The 24,150-nt window shown below is 46.1% G+C and overlaps 1 protein-coding gene across 8 annotated transcripts in view; it reads left to right on the top strand.

The window, feature by feature from the left end:
- Nucleotides 1-1,987: 1,987 nt before the first annotated feature.
- Nucleotides 1,988-24,150, top strand: part of LOC128342137 (uncharacterized) — a 326,129-nt gene continuing 303,966 nt past the window's right edge. For 2 of the 8 annotated variants that reach the window (XR_008314788.1, XR_008314789.1), the window contains exon 1: nt 1,996-2,186. Coding sequence is in view for 2 of the 8 variants with exons in the window: in XM_053289046.1 (XP_053145021.1) it covers nt 18,898-19,950 (1,053 nt within the window). In the remaining 6 variants the exon portion in view is untranslated. Of the gene's footprint in view, nt 2,187-14,928; nt 15,091-16,520; nt 16,607-17,297; nt 17,390-17,594; nt 23,718-24,150 lie in introns of those variants that run through there. The other 6 variants (XR_008314790.1, XR_008314791.1, XM_053289046.1 and 3 more) reach the window with 5 other exon arrangements.

Raw genomic sequence — 24,150 nt, 5'->3', positions numbered from 1 at the left:
TTTATTTATTTATTTATTTATTTATTTTACATATTTTTATACCGCCCAAAACTTATGTCTCTGGGCAGTAAACTTACCGTCTTATTTTATTAGGCTTATTATTTTATTAGGCTTCACTTATGCTTTAATATCATCACACACATTCAGCTACATCTGCACTCTTCTTGGTTTCTAGTTGCAATTTTGTACCACTCTGTTAAGCAGCCAGCTTCTGCAATGCAGTGCATTTATCACCGTGTGCACCCAGCAGTTCTGATCCTTATTAGGAAAATAAGCAAATTTAGGTACCATGGCCACTCCATGAGACATTCCTGGGAGCAAAGGAATAAAATGGCCCTAATGAGGTAAATGGTTATGGCCCTCTTGTCTCCCCTCTCCCTCTCATGCAGCCAGATGAAATGGCTGCTGATGGAGACAATTCTAGGGGCAGAGCAGACACTCATTCAATTGAAATACTTATTAGCTGATATACAGTACTTATTTTCAATCACATGATTAAGCAGGCAGCAGCAACATCTTTCAGAATACCAAATTCTATGCAGTGATGAAAAAGAATGATGAAGTGCTGCTGTTGTGATTGGGAGTAGCAAGGAATGAATTTCTACCTATTTCACTCCAGGAAACGTAGCACAAAGAGTGAGTTGAACGACTGTTGATGATTTTTTTAAAAAAAGTTGAAACTAGATCTTATCTATTTGCCAAGTAATATTCCATTCTCCAGGTTCTCTATTCAGTTATGATTGTACAGCGAGAGTCCCATTGCTGACAGTACTTCACTCAACAGCTTGATGAAGTGATGATGGGCATCTGTAAAGGTTTCACAGGGATTCAGTAGAATCCAGAAGCTACTGTCATAGATTGGTAAGAATTGAATGTGTACTGCTTCAGCTGGTTTAACAAACACATTTTGTCCTCCTGTGTAGATGCCTTCTCATTAGTAAACTTCTAGACTGAAATATTTGCTGCTTTAGTCCATTCTCAGTTGATATCTGTCTGATTGATCCAAACTTGCTCAGCTTCTGTAGCTGGAGAAAGATCTGTTGCTGCTGTAGCAGCTGCCTAAATGGCATCGTTTAATGACCCAATTGGTTTCAATAGTAGACCTAAGATGGAGAAGGGCAATTGCAATCTCTGATCATGGTAGCCTGGTGACTTAGATCTACCCCATCTTGGTAGATACTTGGTAGATACAAATAGCCCTGAGCTATCTGGAAGGGCGGTATAAAAATTGAATGAATGAAAGAATAAATAAATAAATGATTGCAGTAATTTCTAGACAACTACCAAGGAAGGATTATCCCTGAGAAAGCCAAATGGGGTTTCCCATATTTGAGTATTTGATCATCATCCCCCCACGAGAGAGAGAGAGAGAGAGAGAGAATATTCAGTTGTTTTGGACTCTTGGGGTGGGGAATGCACGGTTAAGGCTTTGAATGTTTGCTGTTTAAATATATTTGTTAGATTCTGCAGTTTGAGATTAGTGCTGGTGGAATAGATGTTCTCTGCAGTGTGTGGCTGGGGTTGTACTTTCCTCAGAGCAAAGCTTGTTACTTCACTTTGCCTTGCAGAGATGTTTTGCAGTTCCATCAAATACACAAGCAAGCAGCCATCTGTTGGATACAATTTAAAAGCATTGAACTCTTCTAAGATGTGGGTTGTCACAGATGGAACTGATATGACTTTTATAAACCTGAACATCTAGAAACATATTTCCTGGCCTATCACGGATAGCAAGACACAATGATGTAATACTTGATATCGGTATAATTTTGATGCCCATTTTAGAGAGCAGACCGTACCACTTCTGACTCAAGTGGAGTTTACTTTGTTTTTAATGTTCTCTTCATGCAAAACAACTCCTTTCGTTACCAGTAATAAACTGGCATAATGGGGGAAAGGCTAGACTAAAAGACTACAGGTGGCCTTTGTTATCCGTGATCCCACTACTCACAGTTCTGCGTATCTGTGGTTGGGTCATAGGGACCCAGTCTCTTTATTTGCAGGGCAAAAATGGGTTTATTTCCACCTATCCGCTGTTCCTGACTGACCAGAAATGATTTCTGATGTCATTTCCTGCCACCATTTTGTAGTGCTGAGCCATTTTGTGTCTCTTTTCTGAGGGGAGGAGATCCTGGGGACAGAAATTGGAGGATTTGGAAGTTTAGGCTGCATTGCTGAAGAGCAAGGTACTGTGCTTATTTCCTCCCCCCCCCTTTTTTCTTCTTGTGATTTTCAGCACACACCAGTGTGCTTAGGAACCCAAGCCCCAAAGCCCCATAGGGTTAAGGTCTCTTTTTTCATGGTTTTGTTATCTGTGGATTTCCAGGAGGGAATGGGACCCCTGCAAAAAAAAAAGAGAGAGAGAGAGAGAGAGCTTCCTGTATTTACAGGCCTAATAATGTGTTGAAATTATAGTGGGTGGTTGCTAATTAGATTCAGGAAGGAAAGATCTTCCGCATTTGATCAGTTAGCGATTTCTGGTGGTTTGTCTGCCTGAATAGTATCCATGTTAGCTTATTTGCTGGAGTCTTATAAATTGCTCTGATGAGTTATTCCTTTAGTGTAAGGAATTCATTGTTTGCTGGATTATAGAGACTAGTTGTATGGTGAGGTATTGTATCAAGTTGGCTACTGTATGAAGGATATTGCCTTAGAATCAGTGGTAGGCACATTCTGTGCTAAAAAATTTAAATTCTTCTGAGACAATTCAGATTTTTGCACTAAGGAAAGCTGAATTCTATGACTGGTATAAATTATGGAGATTGACCTTAAACTGAGAAATGTGGTATAATTTCTCTTATTTTATATAATTTGTTCTGCCATATTTACTACTTTGCATACCTTATTATGGTTTTGCTGGTCACGGGTAGGACAAACCTTTGTTGAGGATGTCGAAACCCCATCCGTAACCCCTAAAAATGTTGGTCAGCAATTCCCCTGGCTTATCAGAATTCAGTAGGCATTGCCCCCACACCTTTTAGCAAATCTTTACAATACGATACAACGAATATTTTATATTCCGCTTTTCAACCAAAGTTTCCAAAGCAGTTTACACAGATATAAATAAATAAAATGGCCCCCTGTCCCCAAAGGGCTCACAATCTAAAAAAGAAACATAAGACAGACACCAGCAATAGCCACTGGAAGGATGCTGTGCCGGGGATGGATAGGGCCAGTTACTCTCCCCCTGCTAAATAAAGAGAACCACTACTTTTTAAAGATGACTACAAAATCTTTGGAGGCTACAAAATCTCTTGTGACAACAAAACCCCTTATTAATACTAATCTTTGTAGTCATAAGGGCTAGAAACTTTATTTTCTTGTTTTCATGACAGCTGAGATTCTTGGAAAGCTGAATTCTGTGCTTAGTAGTTCCACCTCCTGAGTTTTATCTGTGTTCCAATGGAATTGAAGCAACTCTGTGTGGCAGGCAGTGTCTTCTTGGCCTGTTCCAGCTCTGTTGTTCTAATATGCCAACTCTGTGACTGACAGATGATAGTTCTTATGAGAACTGAAAGTGGCATGAGAGAGCCCTTTTTGCTCTGATACACAGGGCTGGCTCTGTAATGAGGCGAGGTTAAGTGATTGCCTGGGACGGTACTTTGGCAGAGAAAGTGGATTGGCTTCTGCAAGGCTCCACCACTGCTGGCAGCCCCACCCAACCAGCTGCCAATGATGCCTTTCTGTTCTCCCTCTCACCACATCTTCCCACCTTATGCCTGTTCAAAACACTGAGGGCAGGAAAGCTGGAGCAACATGAAGCATATTGAATCATTTCCTGCTGCCCCAGCTTCCTGCCTCCAACAACAGACAGAGAGCAGGAGGATGCAGCAGGTTAAAGGAGGAATGGTTGTGGTTGCCACTGCAGCCACGCTGCCACTGCAGCCACACTGCCACTGCTTGATTCAAATTTTAATGATGGGTTTTTTTGCCCTACAGTGTTGTAAATGCACTGTAGGAAAGTAGCTGTATTTTTCCATTGTAGGGAGCCTTGCCCCACATTTTAATTATAGCGTTTTGCAGTGTGGGCACTTTTTGCGCCCCACCCCTTGCTTCCTCCGTCCCCTCTCCTCGGGGAGAGAAACAGGCAGGGAGAAATCTCGGCACCCCATACCTCCCTCCTCCTCTGCTTGTTCCCAACATAACTGGAGCTTCTCATCAGAGAAGGAGAGGGGGAGGGAAGAGATCGGAGGGGTTTCATTATTATTTTTCCACCGGGGTTCCTTTGTGCATTCCCCTTTTAATTTGCTACTTTGGCCAGAGAGCTGCATACTAGTGCAGCTGAGCAGATTTCTGAATCCAACTCATTCCCGCACACTTTTTACTGAAGAGGAAACCAGTTGAACTAAATCATTTACTTCTGTGCAATCCCACTTGTCTTAACATAATCTTAACATTGTTTTAAATTTTAAGTTGTTGCAATGGTTTAATCTTTTTATTTGTTATTTTTATTGTTTCGTTATAAATTGCCAAGAGACTTGCGTTTTGTGCAGTGTACAAATATGTTACATTAAAAAATAATAAATACTACAAGGCAAAGGGCAGGGAGAGAGAACAGTCACTTACTTACAAGGAAGCCCATTGAAAGGAATCATGATGCACTTACTTCTGTGCAATCCCGCAGCCCTCACTGGAGGAGCGCTTGCCTCCTCTCTGCCTCTTCCCTCCTATTTATTTATTTCTCTGGAGGCACACCGCTGCCATCCTCCCTCCTCAGGAGAAGGACCAGCAGGAGGGAAGAAGAGAGGGTGAAAGTGGAGAGAAGAAAGCTGCAAGGCTCCCCAGCCCTAGTAAGGCTCTGCCAGGGGCAAGCCCATCCTTAGGGCGGTACAACTGGTGTGATCACCCCAGGCCCCGCGTTTGAAGGGGCCCCACGGTGGTAGTGCCATGGTGGCAGTGTGAGCAGCAAGTAGCCTACCTCACTGATCGCTTGGCTCCAGCCTGCTGCCGGCTGCGCCATCCGGGGGGAGAGGCTTGGGGGCGGGGCGGCAGCAGCCAGCGAGCTGCGAGCTGCCCGATCCATTTGGCAAGGCTGTCTGCTCATCCACTTCAGCTGGGGGGGGGGGGGAGGAGCAGCGGTGGTGGCCAGTGAGAGGCAAGCAGCCTGCTCTGCCCACATGCCTGCCTCAGCTGGGGGGGGGGGTCGTGGTCATCCAGCGAGTGGTGAGCAGCCTCGGCTCAGGGGAGGGGGGAGTCGTGGCGAACAGCAAGTGGCAAGCAGCCTGCTCCCGCCTCGGCTCAGGGGAGGGGGGAGTCGTGGCGAACAGCAAGTGGCAAGCAGCCTGCTCCACTCGGAGAGGCTGCCCGCCCGCCTTGGCTCTGGGGAGAGGCTGCCCGCCCGCCTTGGCTCTGGGGAGAGGCTGCCCGCCCGCCTTGGCTCGGGGTGTGTGTGTGTCGTTGTTCAGTGAGTGGCAAGCAGCCTGCGCACTTGCCTCAGCTCTGGGTGGGAGCAGTGGCGGTAGCCAGTGAGCGGCAAGTGTCCTGCTCCACTCAGCGAGTCTGCCTGGGCACCTGGGAGCTGAGGGGCTGCTGGCCACTGCTGCTGCCATGGAAGAGAATACCCACCCAGGTGTGCCAGTTCCTCTCTTCCCCCTTCCAGGCTCACCATAGGATTTCCTTTCCCTCTCCCATTAAAAAATTTTTTTTAAAAAAAAAACCACATCACACACACTCCACAACTCCATTGGCCCCAATGGAGCAGGAGGAGGGGCAAATAAATGCATTTCGAGGAGAATATGGACATTCTTGCTTGGAAAATATGTTTCAGGGGAACGTATTTCCCTGAAATATGAATGGCCACCAGCTTACAGTGAAGCATTAAACAACCCTTTACTCTCATTTTGAAACTGTTACACTATTCCATCACAGTTTGCAACGCATTAACCGTTGCAAATCTTGTAGTCTGGAAAACACCCAGGTGTGGGGAAGTTTGTAAAGGTGCCCGACAGGGATGGAAGGTTGTGGGTTGTCTTCCCATCTTGCAGAGTGCCTTTCAGAGCTTTGCAAGCTTGGGACTGGGAGTTTCCTATCCAAGCCTTGCAAAGGCAACGGTTTGTGTGGGGAGGGAGGGGGAAGCAACCCTCTCTCCTTACGAGGCACCTTTTCAAAAGGCTTTGCAAGGCTCAGATGTTGTGGGAAAGCTTGCCATCTGAGCCTTGAGAAGACACATGCTGACTGTCCTTCCTTCTCATGTGGAGCCTTTCCAAAGCATTGCAAATTTCAGGTTGGGATGCTTCCACTCAACCTTTACAAAGTGTTTGGAGAAGTATCACATGAGGAAGGAAAGCTGCTGACAGAGTTCTCTCCCCATGCAGTACCTCTGCAAACACTTTGCAAAGATCTGATGGGAGTATCCCTACCCAAACTTTTTCATGCTCTGGAAGGCACTGCATGGTAGGAGTATTTGAGCCAGGACAGAGTCTGATGCCACTGAACTGGGCCAAACCAGTTCGCAGGCGGGCTCAGGGGGTATTCTCGTAAAGGGGAGTCTGGCAATAATTCCCCTTTAGAAATACAGGGCATTCCCTACACTAAATTGCGGGGGGGGGGGGGGGAGAAAAGGTTGTCTTTACCTTTTAAAATGCAGGTGGGGTGGCGGCGGCAGCAACATTGGGGGTGGCGGTGGTGGGGCCCCCTCCAACCCCTGCCTTCCAAATGACAGCCCCGGCCAACTGCAGCCCAGTTCAGACCTCTGCATGCGAGGCCATTTCTGTGACCTCTGCCAGGGGTGTAGCTATAATTGAGCAGATGGATTCAAAGAACCTGGGGGCCCCAGCTCCTGAAGGCCCCCCAGCCCCACCTTCCCTATTTTCTTCATTATCTCCCTCACTCTGAGGAGCCACCAGGGAGAAGGACAATCACAGGCCCCCTATCCCCTAGCTACTCCCCTGACCTCCGTGCATGCACACAGACCATTTGCATGACACAAATAGCCTTTGCACATGCACAAAGGTCATGGAAATGGAATCTGTGCACATGCATAGAAGTCTGAACCCTCATTTTGGCAGGCCAGCTGGCGGGTTGGAGAAGCCCTGGCTGTAATCATCTCTGATGTTTTGGCCACAGCCGCCTCCACTGTCCCTCCCTCCATTTCCTGTAGGGAATACCCTGTACTTGTTGTTAGAGTTGCGCGTTTTGTATTTTTTCTGTTTCGATTTGTACCAAGTCCGAATCAACCCCATTTTGTATTTTGTCTGAAATTAAGCCTTCTGAATCACCCCAGTTTTGTTTTGTATCCGAATTAATCCGAATCCAGATTAATTCAGATTTAAAAATGGGCCACATGGTCAGAAGAGTGGGTGGGGGGTTATAGTGCCCAATGAGTGGAAGCTACCACAAAAATTTCAAAGGAATTGGGCAGACTGCTGATTTTTGGTGAATTTTTGAAGTTTGTGCGTCTTTCAGTTTTCCCCCATAGGGTATGATGGAGGTTTCAGGAAAAGTATAACTTTGCGGGTGGGGGGGAGGGGTGGCCCAGAGTGGAGTGCCTACTATTCAGAATTGTTGAGATTTATCATCACTGCATTTAAGAAAGTGCGAAACCATGGATCATGGTTACAAGAAAGAGAGAAGCAACTAAGATTCCTGGGGATTTCAACAGATTGACAGGGAGTATTCCCCACCCCCTCCTTTTGTCTCCTGTAGTCCCATGTGGGTGACCTGTCCCTGCAATGGCAAAAGTTGTGAACCACTGGCTTAGACACCTTGTCCCACCAAATTTAAATTACATTCAACTGCTCAACTTGGGCAACAAAACTTAGACACCACTATAACTCATAAAAATCAGAAGAAAAACAAAATAGCTCTTCAAAAGACCCCTGAACAAGTCAAGAGGTTCTTTCTAAACCTTTGGAAAGAAACACCTGTGTAATTTCAGAACTTCCCTAACCAGCTTCTCGAAAAGCTTCTCCACACAATTTATACCATGGCTTTTAGCAAGAGCTTTGGAATTGCATTGAGCTCCCAAAGATATCTGGGTATTTCTGTCTCAAAATGCTGTCTTCCAAATCCCTTTGCAAGGTCAGTTTGCATTTCAATCACACTGAATACAACACATACTTAACTAAACCATTCATGAGCATTTTTTGCATATCTTTTTGCATATCTTCTGCTAATCACCCAGTGCCTCAGCTGGAGTGGAGAGAGTCAGAGAAGTCCATTTCAAATGCAATGCTGTTCCTAAGAACAAAGCGTTCTGTCCGAAACACAGTCATTTTGATTTGGAAACAAAAATCTCTGTTTTTTAATTCTTGATTTTGTTTTGGTTACAAAACCTCCGAAATTGCCATTTTCGGGCACAAAATGTTTTGTGCCCGAATCGAAATGCACAAGCCTAGTACTTGTAAAGGGGAATCCTTGTCAGATTCTCCTTTACAAGTATACCCCCTGAGGTGGCCCTCAAGCTGGTTCTTTGAACCAGGGGTCGGTCTGGTTCAAACTCGGACTGCTCAAACCGGGCCGACTCAATGTCCAGCCTGGCTCAAAGCAAGCCTGCTCGCACATCCCTACTGCACAGGGATAGAAGTCTGCTCACAGTTTTCTCTCTTCGCTTGGCCTCTTTCCAAAGCATCACAGGGGTCGGGTGGGGATGACCCTGACTCGACCTTAAGGAGAAAAACATGCTGCTTGTGGGCAGCTTCTTCTCAGTGCCCAGCCCTGTTTTGAGTAAAGGTGGTGAGAAAGGTTTGCCAGGAGGTAGTCTCCTCTGCCTGCTCATTTAAATGCTGGGGTGGGGCATTTTCACCCAGAGAGGTTCATCTGCAGTTGCTAGACGGGGTTGTCCATGCAGAAGGAAACTATTGTTTTCCATTTGCAACTGAATAGAGTCAATGGCCGCATTATTTATTTATTTATTTATTCATCAAACTTATATACCTCTCAAACATTCATCTCTGCATGAACATCACTAGAATTACAGTAGCTGAGGTTCGTATAACTCCGTGTCTGAATGCACGAAACTGCAGTTTGGACCCCAACTCAAACTGAGGTTTCAGTCACCAAACTCCTATTTGAACCCTTGGTTTGAAATGAGGTTCAGTGCTTGGGCCTCTGGTTTGCGGCTGCCTCCATTATGTCTGAATGCAGAACTGGAGGCAGCCTTCCCTGGAACTGGAGTTAAGGGGAGGAAGCTTCTCCCTCTCTCCATCCTGATTGGCTGCCATGGCTGTCTATCAGTCAAAGGAGGAAGCCTTGCAGCCAACTCCCCCTCCTCTCTGCAGTCCTATTTGCAACTGAACAGAGTCATTGTCTGCCCCTAGCATAAGTTTTGGAATATAAAAATCTGTACACAAATCATTATGTAGGCTGCCCCTTGGAAAATGTGTCTCTGAAAACACGAAGCCAAAGATTGTGTCTGGCATGCAGAGGAGATTAGAGAATTGCTTTCAAGTTGTATCTCTTCCATCAGGTAGCAGGAAAAAAGAGTGGCATGTTTAAAAATTCTGTACAGAATAAATTGAATCCGGAATGCTGTTGCATGGCCAATTTCGTGGGTTTTTTAAAGACATAATACAAGGCGGCCCTTAATACCTTATCCTTTGTTTGAGAAATTAATTTGGAAATAGCCCCCAGGACTTTCAAAATAACAAGCAAACTGGAGCTCCAGCATCATTACGTGTCTGATATTAATTAGGAAATGATAGTGGGCGTTTAGACCACACAGATTGCAAAGTTTGTACACTTTTCTAGGGCCAATGAAGCTCAAAAGGCAGAATTAAGGTAGAGTGAAGCTTTCAAACCCTCATTATTTAAAAGCCTTTTTTATTTTCACCAATGCAACAGCTGTTTCTATGGAGACAGGAACAAACCAATCTCTACAAAAGCAAAGAGATGGAAAGGGCTCTTCTTTGGATTCCTGTTTCCACAGAAACACACACCACAATTGCAACAGATAAAGTTGGTGTTACACACTTGAGCTAACTCGAGGCCAGTGTTTGAAAAATGAAGAGCCCTTCTGCTCTAATTCAGGTGAATAAGGAATGAGGAAGCTTCTCATAATGTTCTATGAGATTATGTTTAGAGCTTCATATACATGGATGCGGGGGGAACAAATTAGCCTGAAGCCTCTGTGCATGCATGTGGGTTGAACTAATCAGATGTGCTTTAGTCAATTAAACATAAACTATTTGCACTTTTCCATAGATAAAGTCGCATCCCAGGTGTGGAAGTTCATTGAGTGGTGTTATACAGAAATGGGCAGTATCTAAAATATAAGTATTTTAAGTACGTAGTTTGAATACTTTTGTATTCTGTATCTAAAATACATTTGCTCAGATATTTTGTATTTTTAAAATACATTGCCAAAACCCAAATACATCTCAGCCAATCATTGCTTTGCTTTCTTGCTTCAGGAGCTGCCTTTTTATTGCAGGCAGGCAGCCCATGGGCTTCCAAGCATCCCTGTGTTGCTTGTTCCTCCCTCTCTACCCGCTGAAGTTTGAATAGTTTTACTCTGCTGCTGAATGGTCAGCTAGCTAACTTTGAAAATCAAAGGAAAAAGAGACAGAGACTGTCCCTGTGGGTAGAGTGGGAAATGAGGGGTGAGGGTTACACGGGAGTTGGGGGGGAGGGAGCAGCTCCCCCCCCCACAATTGGATTTTGGATGCAAGAGAACTCTCTACCTTTCAGCTCACTTGCTTTAAAGTTTCTCTTTAAATAAACACTGCAGCTAGAGACCTGACCTGACCTGAAGAAGCTGAAGTACTTCTGGGCCAGCCTCTGTGTAAAAATTTGCAACTTGCCTAAGGCTTAGGCAGGTTGTTTTGCAGAGTAGTTTACAAATATCGCCCTACCTGTGTCCCCTATTGTTTACTATGGCTGACTAATGGTAGCAAATTTCCATTTCTTTCCTCTCTATGAAACAAAGCATCGCTACATTCTCTGTCTGAAGTTTACTTTTAGAGAGCTTTGTGTTCAGATTGCTGGAGGGCATGCAGAGTACGTAGCTGGCTTTTCAGGTTACCTGGCTGTGGTGGGAGTCGGACACATTAAGGTGATTCTCATGATTGCCCAGAGCGGGCAAGGAGGGTGTGGGGGTGGGGGAGGCTGTTTTTAACTCATCTTCCCCTCCCCAGATGGCCAAGCCCCAGGTCTTCAGCACTCCTCTCGTGTGCCCAGACAAGCAGCCTTAACCTCAGCTAACAGCCAGGTTTAGTAAGGGGGTCAGGCTGCACAGGAGCACCAAGATCTGCGAGGATCCTGATGCTTCACATGACCAACCTAACCCAGGCTGGGCTGCCCTAGCCTGGGTTAGGCTGGTCGTGAGAACAGCCTCAGTATCACCGTGGGACACCCAGAACAATACAGGAATTCAAGCAGCCATGCTTGACTGGACTGGATTAAAAGCTACTAAGGTTTTTAAAGCCATCTTTTCTCTTACAACAGCTTGTAAAGTTGGTATGAGAGAGAGACTGCCTCACAGGAGCAGATGACTCTATGTATAGTATCCCAAGTTTGTTTCCCCCCATTTTATCTTCACAACAATCTTTTGAGATAGTCTAGACTGAGAAATCGTGAGTGGCCGAGATCACCCAGTGATCTGTCTGAGTGAGAGCTTCATGACTGAGTGAGGACTTCAACCTGGGTCTCCCAGTCCTCATCCAACAGCTTAATCACTACACCACATTGGCTTATGGGGCAGTTAGAATCTTCTTTATTTTCTGATTTGTATGAGGATATACAAATAAATTAGGGGTGTGTACAAATTGATTTTTTAAATTCAATTTGTGCCCAAAACAAATCATCCCTAATTTGTTTTGTATTCAATTCTACCCCTCCAAATCACCCCAGATTCTATTTGTATTTGCTTTAATTCAATTTGGATTTGGACCACTTAACAAGGTCCTAGGGCACCAAATTTGGGTGGTTAGGTAGGTCCCCATGGATGCCACCTACCACCCAAAGTTCAAGGCATTGGGACACTTGGTTGGTTTTTTAATGGATTTATTTAGTTTTTACTGATTTTGAACATTTCCACCACAGGAAACAATGGGGATTCAAAGTTGCCATATCCTAACTCTAAAATGGATCCCCAGCTTTCATTTAATAATAATAAGAAGCTAAACTCTAGCCCTTGTAGAAGTAGAGTTATGGAGCAAAATGTGCAGTCATTATTTTTCAAGTGTTTGGATTCTTTGGTGTATAATTACTTTTCCTCATAATGAATCCCTATGAGGAGTCATTGTACACTATCATTTCTTCTGTTCATTTTGACTGTCACTGGAGAGTGTCAACTGCCATGTGCTAACTACACCCCACCACCACCACCTGCAAGGCAGTGGGGTACTTATTTTAATTTTTAGGAATATTGAAATGTTTAGATTCTTTGGTGTCTAATAACTTTTCCTCATAATTAATCCCTGTGAGGATTCATTGTACGCCTTCATTTCTTCTGTTCATTTTGACTATCATTGGACAGTGCCAACTGTCAACTGCCATGTTTCAACTACCTGCCCCCCCCCCACACACTAGGGTACTCAATTTATTTTTTTTAGGTATTTTTGAAGTGTTTAGATTCTTTGGTGTCTTTATTATACACTTTCATTTCTTCTGTTCATTTTGACCCCACTGCTTTGCAGATGGAGGTGGGGAATTAGTGGCATCCCATGTTCCAACTACCCTGCAACCCACAAGTCACTGGGCTATTTTTGAGATGTTTAGACTCTTTGGTGTGTACAGTAATTAATCCTCATAGGGATTCATAGGTTAATAGACACCACAGAGCCTAAACACCTTGAAAAAATTCCCAGAATATAAACTGCCTTGTGGGTGGGAGTGGGGTGTAGTTGGCACATGGCAATTGACAGTTGGCACTGTCGAAAAGACAGTCAAAATGAATAGAAGAAATGAAGGTGTGTAATGAATCCTGACAGGTTATAAAGAAGTTATACACCAAAGAAAACTAACACTTGAAAAATAGTGACCACACATTTTGCTCCATAACTCCAATTCTACAAAAGCTAGAGCTTAGCTTTTTTTTTTTTTTTTTTTAATGAAAGCTGAGAATCGGGGAGAATTAATAGCAGGGATCCGAATCTCGAATCAATTCGAATCGGATCAGGCATGATTCAATTTGTACCCGAATCTAGCCAATGGACCACAGAAGTAATTTGTTTTGTCTCCAGATCGCCTGAATCAGCTAGATTTTGGGTACAAATCGATTTGTACCCGAATCAATTTGCACATCCCTAAAATAAATCCTTTTAATTTGTATATAATCTAGAAGCTTTCTTTAGCTTTCTTACTAAGTAACAGCTTGGGTTTAGGGAATCCTTCTGAGTCACTTCCATAAAACACTCCCCTCCAATTGCTCTCAGTGCTTCAAGAATAGCATAGAGAAAGAGAGGAAAGGGGGGAACGGATTAATTGGGATAAAGAGTTTTTCTCCTCATATAATTTGTCCATATGATTGCTTCACCAAAAATACAATTTGCTGCTCATTTGACTATGCCACTTCTATAGGATTGCAGCCTTTATTATGACTAACTTTGAGTTATTTCCATGGGTCTACTCTAAGCAGGATTAACATTGGATACATCCTGTTTTGTTTTGATTTCTATGGACATACTTGAAGTATACTTACCCCCTCCCCCCGCCCCTGAAAACAGTGTATTGTGATTGAGTGTTTAAAAAGCTGGAAATACTCCAGTTTTTGCAGGATAAATCCAAGCACATTAGTATGTTGGATGGGTTTCCCATTGTCCGATGGTGATTTTAAAGATATAATACAAGTCTAACATAAAGTGGTCCCGTAGAACAGTTATTTTCCTTCGCTGGGATGATTAACAGCCCTAAAAGGCACAACTTGAGTGATTAATCTTTGAAAAACTTGTATCACTAAAAGGAAACAAGTTTGGTTAAGTAATAATGAACATCTCAAAATTGTTTCCTATTTTTCAGGCATTGTATTTTGTATTTTAAGATGTAGTTTAAAATACTATTTTGTATTTTGTATTTTTATTGGTTGTTTACCAAGTATTTTGTATTTAAAATAAGTTTGCTCAGGTATTGTGTATCTAAAATACTTTTAAGAAGTATTTTGCCCATCTCTGGTTATAACTGATGGGACTGGCAGGGTCCATTTGGGACAGGGACTTTGGCCCTGAAGAAAAGGGTGTTCCTGTGGAGGTGGCCTTTCCTCTCCTGGTGTAGCTTCCCACACTCGACTTCTCCCCCTTCTTTGCTCAGAGCAGGAAAACAGTTGGCACGAAAACAAAGAGGCTGTTGAATGCTGTTATTTGCTCCATGTCAGGGAAGTAGCTATAATTGAGTGGATGGGTTCAAAGAATCTGGACCCCCCAGATCCTGGGCGGTGCCTGGCTCACCCCTCCCTACTTTCTTCATTTCTTCATTCTTACTCTGAGGGGCCGCCGATGAGAAGGGTGAACACAAGCCTCCTCTCCCCTATCTATGCCCCTGCACCACGTCTTCCCTTACATCATTCTTTTGGGCTGAGAGTGAGGCAGAGCAGCCACAGTCATAGCAACCTATCCTTTGCAATGCTCCTCAGACCAAATGGAAACCATTTTGGATGTTGCAGAGGAGGCAAGCAATGGCAGTCACTATTCTCACTCACAGTGTGGGGGCAGTACAGTACCCCACTCTTACTTCAGTGGCTTCCATGTTTGTTGCTACCACAGTGTGTTGTAAGTAACACTCTAAAACAATTGCATGAGGTTTCTCCTGTTTTCCTACCTTTTTAAAAAAAAAACCCTCAGCATTATTACTAGAAGTGTGGCTGCTCCCGCCAGCTTTTTCCCTTCAGTGCCTCACAGAAGAAACGTGGATGTACTGGAGAAGGATAGGAACTCTTGCTCTTCCTTCTAGGGATGTGCATGAATTGGTTTTTTAAAATTCAATTTGTGCCCAAATTGAAACAACAACAAATATTTATAAACCGCTTTTCAAACAAATGTTTTTTCCCCTGAATAGGAGATCCTCAGCAACGGTAGTGGACTGCGCATGCCCGAGACAGAAATGGACCATGTCATGTGATTTGATTGTAGGCGGAGCCGCCTCCCAGCCCCAGTTCCAGTTCTGTCTCGCTCGGGACAGGATGCTTGGAGAGAGCTCTGACTGTTTACTCCATTGCTGGTAGCGTCTTTTTGTATTTTCTCTTACTCTCGCCCCCTCTCTCCACCTCTTTTCTTTAGTTTTTGCGAGGGTGGGAAGAGAGTCGGGCTTCATTCGGTTCCAAATTCTCAAGTTTTCAAATTGCCTTTTTTCAGTTTCCATTCAGTCCTATTGGCTTCTCCAAATTACTCTTATCTTTGATTTGATCCTTTTCTCATGGAATTAGCTCACGCTGAAGAGTTTCTTCAGGCCTCTTTGTTGGAAGGAGCTTCGCTGCCGCAGCACCTGGGCAGCGCTAAGCCCTCCCTGCCGCCTAACGCGGCTTCACAGGGAGCATTCCCGGTGCCGCTTTTCTCTCCCACCCATGCTTTGGCGTCCAGGGCAATGGAAACTGAGGCTTCAGAACGGCAGCCTGCTAAAGCCCCTAAAAAATCTAAGCACAACGGGGGCCAGGCTTCTCCGAAGAAGAGGAAAAAGCGCAAGGATCTCCTCCTGAGATTGGAAGGCTGCAAACGCCATAGCGAACGGCTGCTCATTCAAGCCGTTTGCAAGCGCTCGAAAGCGAAACTCAGCAAAAATGGTGCCAAAATGGCGGGTAGCTCCAAGAGGCCCATTTTAGAGGTGGATGACCGGAGCCCGGTGGGCACTCTCATGGCGTCCATTCCCCTGCCCTGCGAGGACTCAGTGGTTGAGGGGGAATCGGGTGGCCCACGCATTCTCTCCCCACTGTTGGATTCTTCTTCACCCAGTAAGGATCCCATGAGCAAGGAGACTCCAGTGAGTACAGATCCCTTCTCCCCCAGGGCCACCCAGTGCTTAGGGAATTCTTCCGAAGGGAATTTGTCCTAGAGCCACCTGCGGCTCCACTGTTGGGGGTACAGATTCAATCCCACCCCATGGGGAACCCTCTACCACAGCCCGTGGACCCTTCCACTTCAGACATCATCTCACCCACCTTGCCTCTCAACCCAGCTCCACGGGAGGTGCCTAGAAGGCCTCGCAAAAGCAAAGGTCATGATAGTCTTTCTTGTTCTTCACCTGACTCCAGCCCACGCCATAGAGCCATTCCATTGTGCGAATGGGGGTTCTTTATGCCCAGGTCCTTGCCACGTAGGGGCATACGCAAACGCAGAGTTTCTTCATCTTCTTCCTCTTCGTCCCCTCAGAGGGACAAGAGACCTAGGCGAGCCAGACCACCACCGGGACCCATGCCTTCAAACCTCTCTCCCCCCACTCCTGCTCTCCTCCCCCCCAGCTCCCTCCTTTGGTGCCCCATATTCCGGTAAGACCAGCACCCTCTGACATACCGGCTCATCCCTCAGGGAGCGACTCTGGGCACTCCATTCCCCTGATTCCATCAGGGCCCATGGGCTCAGATAAAGAGGAGGGGGAACTATCTGAAGAGGAGGTGGCCCCTCCCATTTCTAATTCTACCAGACTTTTTTCCACAGCAGATTTTGAAGTTTTACTGACCAAAGCTAAGCGCACAATTGATGTCTCTCCACCTGAGCAACCAGCCTCTACTCTTGATCACCAGGTATTTCCATCATCAGAACCGACTATGCCTATAGTCCCCTTTCCTCCCCTTTTTCAGAAGGTGATGTGTGCGGAATGGCAGCACCCGACTTCCACCAAACCAATTGACAACATCCCTAAGAAACATTATCATTTACCCATGGATGTGTCTAAGTTGTTAGACACACCTAAGGTGGATCCACCCGTGGCCCAATTGGTCTTGGGGGCGATACTGCAGTCTGAAGGGCAGGAACAATTAAAGTCCCAAGAAGATAGGCGCTGTGACACCCTTCTTAAGAAGGTCCACGACGCCTCCACCACTGCCATAAAGATGGCCACTACCAACTCCATATTCGCCCAAGTGTCCGTGCTGTGGGCCAAGGAGCTGGTCAAAATGGTCCCTCCTGAGCTTCCTAAATTACGACAAGGCATAAATAAAATGGCCAAAGCAGCCGCCTTGACAGCAGATTCTAGCCTGGACTGCATCCAGCAATCCTCCCGAACCATGGTAGCTAGAGTGGCTGTTCGCCACTCGCTTTGGCTCAAATCATGGAATGTAGACTCTAAATCCAATTTGCCAGGACAGACCTCTTTGGGCCAGCCCTGGAACTGGTCCTGATTGAAACACAGGACAAAAAGAAGGCCATACCTTTCTCACTTAGGGGAGCTAGGCAGTCCTTTCGGGGCTCACGTTTCTCCTTTCATCCCTACAGGCAACCCGCCTCACAGAACTATGCGGCTAGGGATGTCAGATTCCAACCCTCCAGAGGTTCCAACAGACCATAGTGGCGACAAAGGTACTGAGGTAATTCCAGAGGCTCCACAGCCAAGCAGTTTAATACCCCCCCACTCTCAGCACAAACAATGACGCCATTCCCGTGGGCGGCAGGCTGTCGGAGTTCTGCACTACCTGGCTCTCCACGGCCTCCGACGCCTGGGTAATAGACGTTGTCTCCCATGGTTACGCCATAGACCTTGTCCCCCCCCCCTTATTTCTGCCCCACTCCCAGGTCGGTCAACTCTATCAAACATCAACAGATGCTTCAGGCAGTGAACCACCTGCTACAGATCCGGGCGACAGAGCACGTTCCATCTGCGCAAAGATTTCTCAGCACATACTCCATCCTATTCTTAGTCCCAAAAAAGGACGGCTCCTGGAGGGCTGTCCTCGACCTCAAGACCTTCAATCGCTTTGTACAGAAGATAAAATTTTGGATGGAATCCCTTCATACCATAAAGGAGGCTGTTCAGCCAGGTGACTACCTGGCTTCAGTGGACCTGTCAGAGGCCTACCTGCACATTCCGATCAGAGCCCATGACAGAATCTATCTGCACTTCGCCTACGATGGCAACCACTTCCAGTACCGTGCCTTGCCCTTCGGCCTGTCCTCAGCCCCGAGGGTGTTTACAAAGATCATGGTCTCGCTGGTCTTGCACCTACGCCTCCTGGGAGTGAATGTCCATCCTTATCTTGACGACCTGCTCATCTGGGCACGATCCAGGGAACAAGCCATCAAAGATGTCCACACCACAGTGACAGCCCTTCAGGATCACAGATTCGTAGTCAACCCAGAAAAGACAGAGCCATTTCGTCCCGACCCAACGGCTAGTACATCTGGGAGCGTTGTTTGACACGGCACAGGGGATGGTCTCTCTTTCCGAGGAGAGAAGAGACAAGATCACACATCAACTCTGCCCTCTCCTGCAAAAACACAAGGAGGACGTTGTGGTCTTGGCTCAAGCGCTGGGATCAATGATAGCATGCCTAGACTGTTCCCCTTGGGCCAGGTGGCACTCACAATCGCTCCAATGGGCCCTACTGCCCTGTCAAGACAACATCATGGCAGTCACACACAAGACCATCACGATTTTGCAGCGAGTCAAACAATCCCTGCACTGGTGGCTGTCCCCGTCTCTCCTTGTAGAGAGACCCTTGGCAGAACCCCATCGCACGGTACTCACAATGGATGCAAGTCTCTCGGGTTGAGGGCACACTGCCAGGGACAGGTGGCACAAGGATCCTGATCGATAGAGGAGTCCAGACATCCGATAAACTGGCTAGAACTCCGAGCAGCCCACTTTGCACTGCTTCACTTCCACCACCTTCTTCAGGGTCAACATGTTCTCAGGATGGACAATGTGACGGTCAAGGCACATGTCAACCGGCAGGGAGGCACCAGATCAAGACAGCTGATGAAGGAAGCAGACCTCATCTTTCGCTGGGTGGAGAACAACGTGCTCTCCATCATCACCGAGCATCTAAAGGGTGAAGACAACAATCTGGCTGAGTCGGTAGTCCCTTGATCCAGGAGAATGGTCGCTGCACCCGGAAGTCTTCACTCAGATGTCCAGAATCCTGGGTCAACCATTGGTGGACCTGTTCGCCTCGCCAGCCAACCGCCAGCTTCCCCGCTTCATCTCCAGATACCACTCTCCCCTTGCGGAAGCGACCAACGCTCTCCACTCCCCGTGGCCGGACGGTCTACTCTACGCCTTCTCCCCCTCCATTATCAGGAAAGTCATCAAGAAACTGCTTCTGGAAAAGGCGGATCTGATCCTCGTAGTGCCATTTTGGCCCTGCAGGCCGTGGTTCTCCGACCTCATCAATCTCGCCACCCAGCCATCGTGGCGCCTTCTGCTCTGTCCCGATCTGCTGCGTCAGGGTCCCCTCCTCCATCCCGACCCCCAGTGGCTCCAACTCTTTGCCTGGAGGTTGAGCGCGTGAAGCTAAAAGCAAAGGAGTATTCTAAACCAGTACAAGATACCATCCTAGCCTCCAGGAGGCCTTCCACGAATCACATATATCAGGCCACGTGGTCGGCTTTCTTACGATGGGCACATTCACACAAGAAGGACTCCCTTGTGGCAGGAGTGCCAGAAGTCCTCGCCTTCCTTCAAGCGGGTCTGAATCTTCACCTCCACCCTAGTACCCTCAAACGGCAGGCCTCTGCCCTGGCCTCGGTTTTAAACATCTCATCCTCCTCTGCTGGCCAGCCAGCGCTTCATTCTCACGTCTCCAGATTCCTGAGGGGTGCGGCCAATCTAGCACCGCCTCCCATCAAACGCTTTTCCTCCTGGAACCTGAATCAAGTGTTGAATACACTCACGAAGGCTCCATTCGAACCCATCGACTCAATTCCACTTAAAGTACTGTCCTATAAGGTTCTGTTCCTGGTGGCCATCGCATCTGCCTGCAGGATTTCCAGATTGGGTGCTCTATCTGCAAGAAAAGAATTCTGTACCTTTCAGTCGGATGCAGTTAATCTTCAGTTAGATCCGACCTTCCTACCTAAGGTCAACACCGCCTTTCACAGGACTCAGGTTATTGTGCTTCCCTCCTCTCCCGTTCCCACACATCCCAAATAAAAGTTGTGGCATAAGCTTGACGTCCATAGGGCCCTACTGATATACATACACAGAATCAGGGATATCCACAAGTCTGATGCGCTCTTTGTTTCCTTCCATCCTCCATGCATTGGCAATAGGGTGTCCAAGGCTACCCTGGCTGGATGGATAAAATCCAGATTTCAAGGCTGTTGGGAACTTGGTTGGTTTTAATGGTGTTTTTTTTAGTTTTTACTGATTTTGTATATTTCCACCATAGGAAATAATGGGGATTTGAAGTTGTCCTATCCTAACCCTGACATGGACCCCCAGCTTTAATTTTTTTTTTTTAAAAAAAAGCTAAGCTCTAGCCCTTGTAGAAGTGGAGTTATGGAGCAAAATGCTGAGCAACCCACCCTCTTCTCCCCACTACAAACTACAGTGCATGTTACACTGTTCATGTAGTTTTACCATGTGTGTTTTAATTTAAACAGCAGTTATTGGGGAGGGATCAGCACCAGGACCTTGGGGAGCGGATATTTAATTTGTTCCCATTGTGCTGCTATGCCAATGAAAATTTCCATCTCCGAGCTTCAATTAATCCCAGGAGGATTAGCTTCGAGGGTAGAATTTTTATTGGGACTTTGGCATGCCAGGAAAGGTTTAAATATCCCTTCCCTGCATGGTGTGGTCAATATGTTTTTGAATGAATCACTTATAGGAGATTTTTGTGTGCAAACAGCCTCTCATCTAGCTATGGCATCATCCCGTTCTTCCCTGAAGGCTTGTTTTTCTGTCCATGAATCTACTGAGGTACAGTCAGGAGCATAGGGAACTACTGAACTTTAGACCACATGTAGATCTGACAAAAGTGAATGTTTTTACAGTGTGACTCTCCTGAGCAAAACAATTCAGAGAATCATTATGCCCACTTCTCCTTAGACAACTGATTGGAGATGCTCTCAAACCCAGGAGAAAAATGTGTTCGGTAAAATGACTAAGACTTTAGAATGAGATTTGCTGGAACCAGGCAATATTACCCACTTTCTACCAATTCTCTAACCCCTCCTCCCAAAATGGGGTGTCAAGATAAATTTGAGAAACTGAGTTTTTGCTGCAGAGCAGACTCCTGCTTCCTAGCAGAATGCAAGGTGTCCCAGAGGCATAGCATGGTCAATGAGTGGGACTACAAGAACTGGCAACATTCAACATCCAAATAAGCCTGAAGTGGCTTAATCACTGCTTGAGAGATTAAAACCTGCAGAGTTATCCATCCTGGAATGACAAGCAGCACCAGGGTTTATATCTCTGTGGCATCCATAGATCCTTCAAAAGCTTACCTTCACAACCATTTCCCAAATAGGTTTGTTTCTAATTAGTTGCTCTTCAGCCGTATAGGTGCTTAGAAAAGGCCTTGTAAACTTTATGCACCCTGCTAGAATTAGCCTGCAAGACGTTTTCCCTACCCAAACAATATTTTCCTTTCAGTCTTGTCCAAGGAAGGAGAGAGGGATAGTCCAACCTGATTTTCCTGCCTCGGAGACCATTGGTCTTGTGGTAGCAAGCATGACTTCTCTCCTTAGCTAAGCAGGGTCCACCTTGGATGAATGGGAGGCTTGATGTGTGAGCACTGGAAGATATTCTCCTCAGGGGATGGAGCCTCTCTGGGAAGAGCAGAAGGTTCCAAGTTCCCTCCCTGGCATCTCCAAGATAGGGCTGAGAGAGACTGGCTGCTGCTAGTCTGTGAAGACAATACTGAGCTGGATAGACCAATGGCCTGACTCAGTATATGGCAGCTTCCTATGTTCCTATTTTGTTTATCCTAATTAAGAACTCTCTTTACCTCATATAGAGACTACAGCTGCTACTCTCTTTACAAAATGGTGATGTAGATGTCCACATCAATGACTTGGGGCTTATCCACCAGAAGACCTTGCAGCTCACTCATTAAGAGGCTCTGCTGCTTAAAAGGGTTGTCAGGCTTGCACCAGCATATAAAATGTTGCGCTTGTATGGGTCTGATATTGCATAGGAGATTATTATTATTATTATACCACTTTGAATGATAACTTTATTAGGAAAGTCTAACCTGAGTGACTAATACAGATGCAATGTTGTGCCAGTACCCCATAATATCCTGCTGCTACTCTGTGGCTTCCCATACACTGGGAAGCCACTGCCCTCAGGGCAGCAACTACTTATTCTAAGCTGTGATGAAATTTTAACATATCTCCTACCTCCTTTCAAGTTCCTTCTCCTTTTGTTTCAGGTTTTTATCTAGATTGTGAGCCTGTGGGCTGGGACGTGCACATTTTATTCATGTACAATGCTAGTATATTTTAGGAGCTTCTATAAATAATAAATGATGGTAGGATGCTCAGCATGAGGAGCATCATGACCTTGATATAATGTGGCAAATTTTAGAGTCTGGTTAGTGGCACATGGGAACATTTGTCACCAAGGTAACCCAAATGCTGAATGACTGACTGCTTTTATAATTATGTGATGATTGTGTGCTTGCCTCTATCGCAGGATTCCTGCAACTCCACTGTTTGCCGCTGCCACATACCCTCCTTTCACCTAAAGGGCCATCAAAACCCCACTCTAACCCCTGGTGGGTGTCTGTAATAAAATGATGAGACTTAGGGTTGCCAGCTTCTTATTGCAAAAGTTCTAGTAGCTTCAGCAGGGGCACAGCAAAGTTGGAAGGGGCCTGGGACAAGATTTGAGGATGGGCTCACCTTTTCTGCCTGCCTCGTGCTGGATGGCTGCACTCTTATCCTCGAAGGGCCCACCTCGCTGAGATCAGGGCAGCAAACAGCTGTGTCAGCTCTGTGATGACACAGAGCAACCAGCTGGCACAAGTTGAGACCAAGCAGGCAATGCTTGCAGTGGGGCGAAAGTGGCTGGTGGTCTCTGGACCTCCATGGCTGCTGGGCATTTGTTTTGCCTCACCCAATAGTAACATTGGCTCAGTTCATACATAATGCCAAACCAGAGTTAAATGTGGCAGAGGTTGGGACTCCAGTATGTCCCAACATGTGAAACCACATTTTTGTGGGAAAGCGGCCTCTGGTTTGCCTCAGCAAACTCCACTTTGAACCTTTGGTTTGCACAAAAGTTCACCACTGAGACTTGAGGTTTGGCCACTGAGGCTCTGGATGCCGCCATAACTGTGATTTCATGCCTATTTCCAAACCGCAACCATAGAAGCCGTAGCACAGACCTGCCCAGGGACTTGTTTGCTCCATGCCAGCAGCGCTTCTCACTGGCTGCCACTCAGAGAACCAGCCCCACCCCTCCTCTCACCTATGCTGCTATGGAGTTGCCTGGCAACAGGGACCCCACGACACCCCATTACAGCCTTGCCATCGTCTCAATGGGCATTCCCTGTCCCGACTCCATCCCTTGCTTCCCAAGAAGCAAGTGACCATGATGTAGTTGAATAAGTGAGTTGAATAAGGTGGACGCTCACTCCCCTAAGCTGGCAGACCATCGGGTTCCGGTGCTCCTATATGTTGATGATTTGATCCTCTTGTCCCAGACCCAAATTGGTCTCCTCAGACTTTTGAAAATGTTTGCCCAATATTGTAATGATAACCATCTTTCCATTAACTTTGCTAAATCAAAGGTGTTGGTGTTCTCAAATGCCAGGAAGGTTTACAGCTGGAGAATCAACCATATTAAGATCGACCAGGTTTTTAAGTTTAAATATCTTGGTATCTATTTCCAATCAAATCTTAATTGGAAATCACAGCGTTTACATGCGATCCATACTGCACATTCCACAATGTATGCTTTTCTCCGTTTTTTCTTCACTAGGGTTGGCCAATACCTACGGCTGTCAGGGTGTTCCGAGCCAAAATTGTAGCTCAAATCCTCTTTGGCGCTCCACTATGGATTCAGGGGATACAGTCGGAGATGGATTCTATTCAGTCCAGATTTCTCAGAGCTATTTTTAGAGTGCTGAGATGTGTTTCCTATGGCGCTTTGTGTTTGGAGTCCGGTTCCTATTCCATTGCCTGTCGGGCTTGGGAGCTTACACTAACTCACTGACTCAGGTTTTGCCTTGGGTCTCAGGGTTCATTGTATATTCAACTTATGTGGAGCGACAACTTCCCTAACCCTTGGTTATCTGTGGTTACCAAAAAAGTGTTGAGTTTGGGGCTTTCTCCTTACAGTTTATTATCTCTGTGTTTTACCAGTGCTAAGGCTACTATGATCCAACGTCTTTGAGACATT

Source organism: Hemicordylus capensis, chromosome 2 (genome assembly GCF_027244095.1).
Source record: "Hemicordylus capensis ecotype Gifberg chromosome 2, rHemCap1.1.pri, whole genome shotgun sequence".
NCBI classification, from domain to species: domain Eukaryota; kingdom Metazoa; phylum Chordata; class Lepidosauria; order Squamata; family Cordylidae; genus Hemicordylus; species Hemicordylus capensis.
This window is presented reverse-complemented; position numbering and strand designations above follow the sequence as displayed.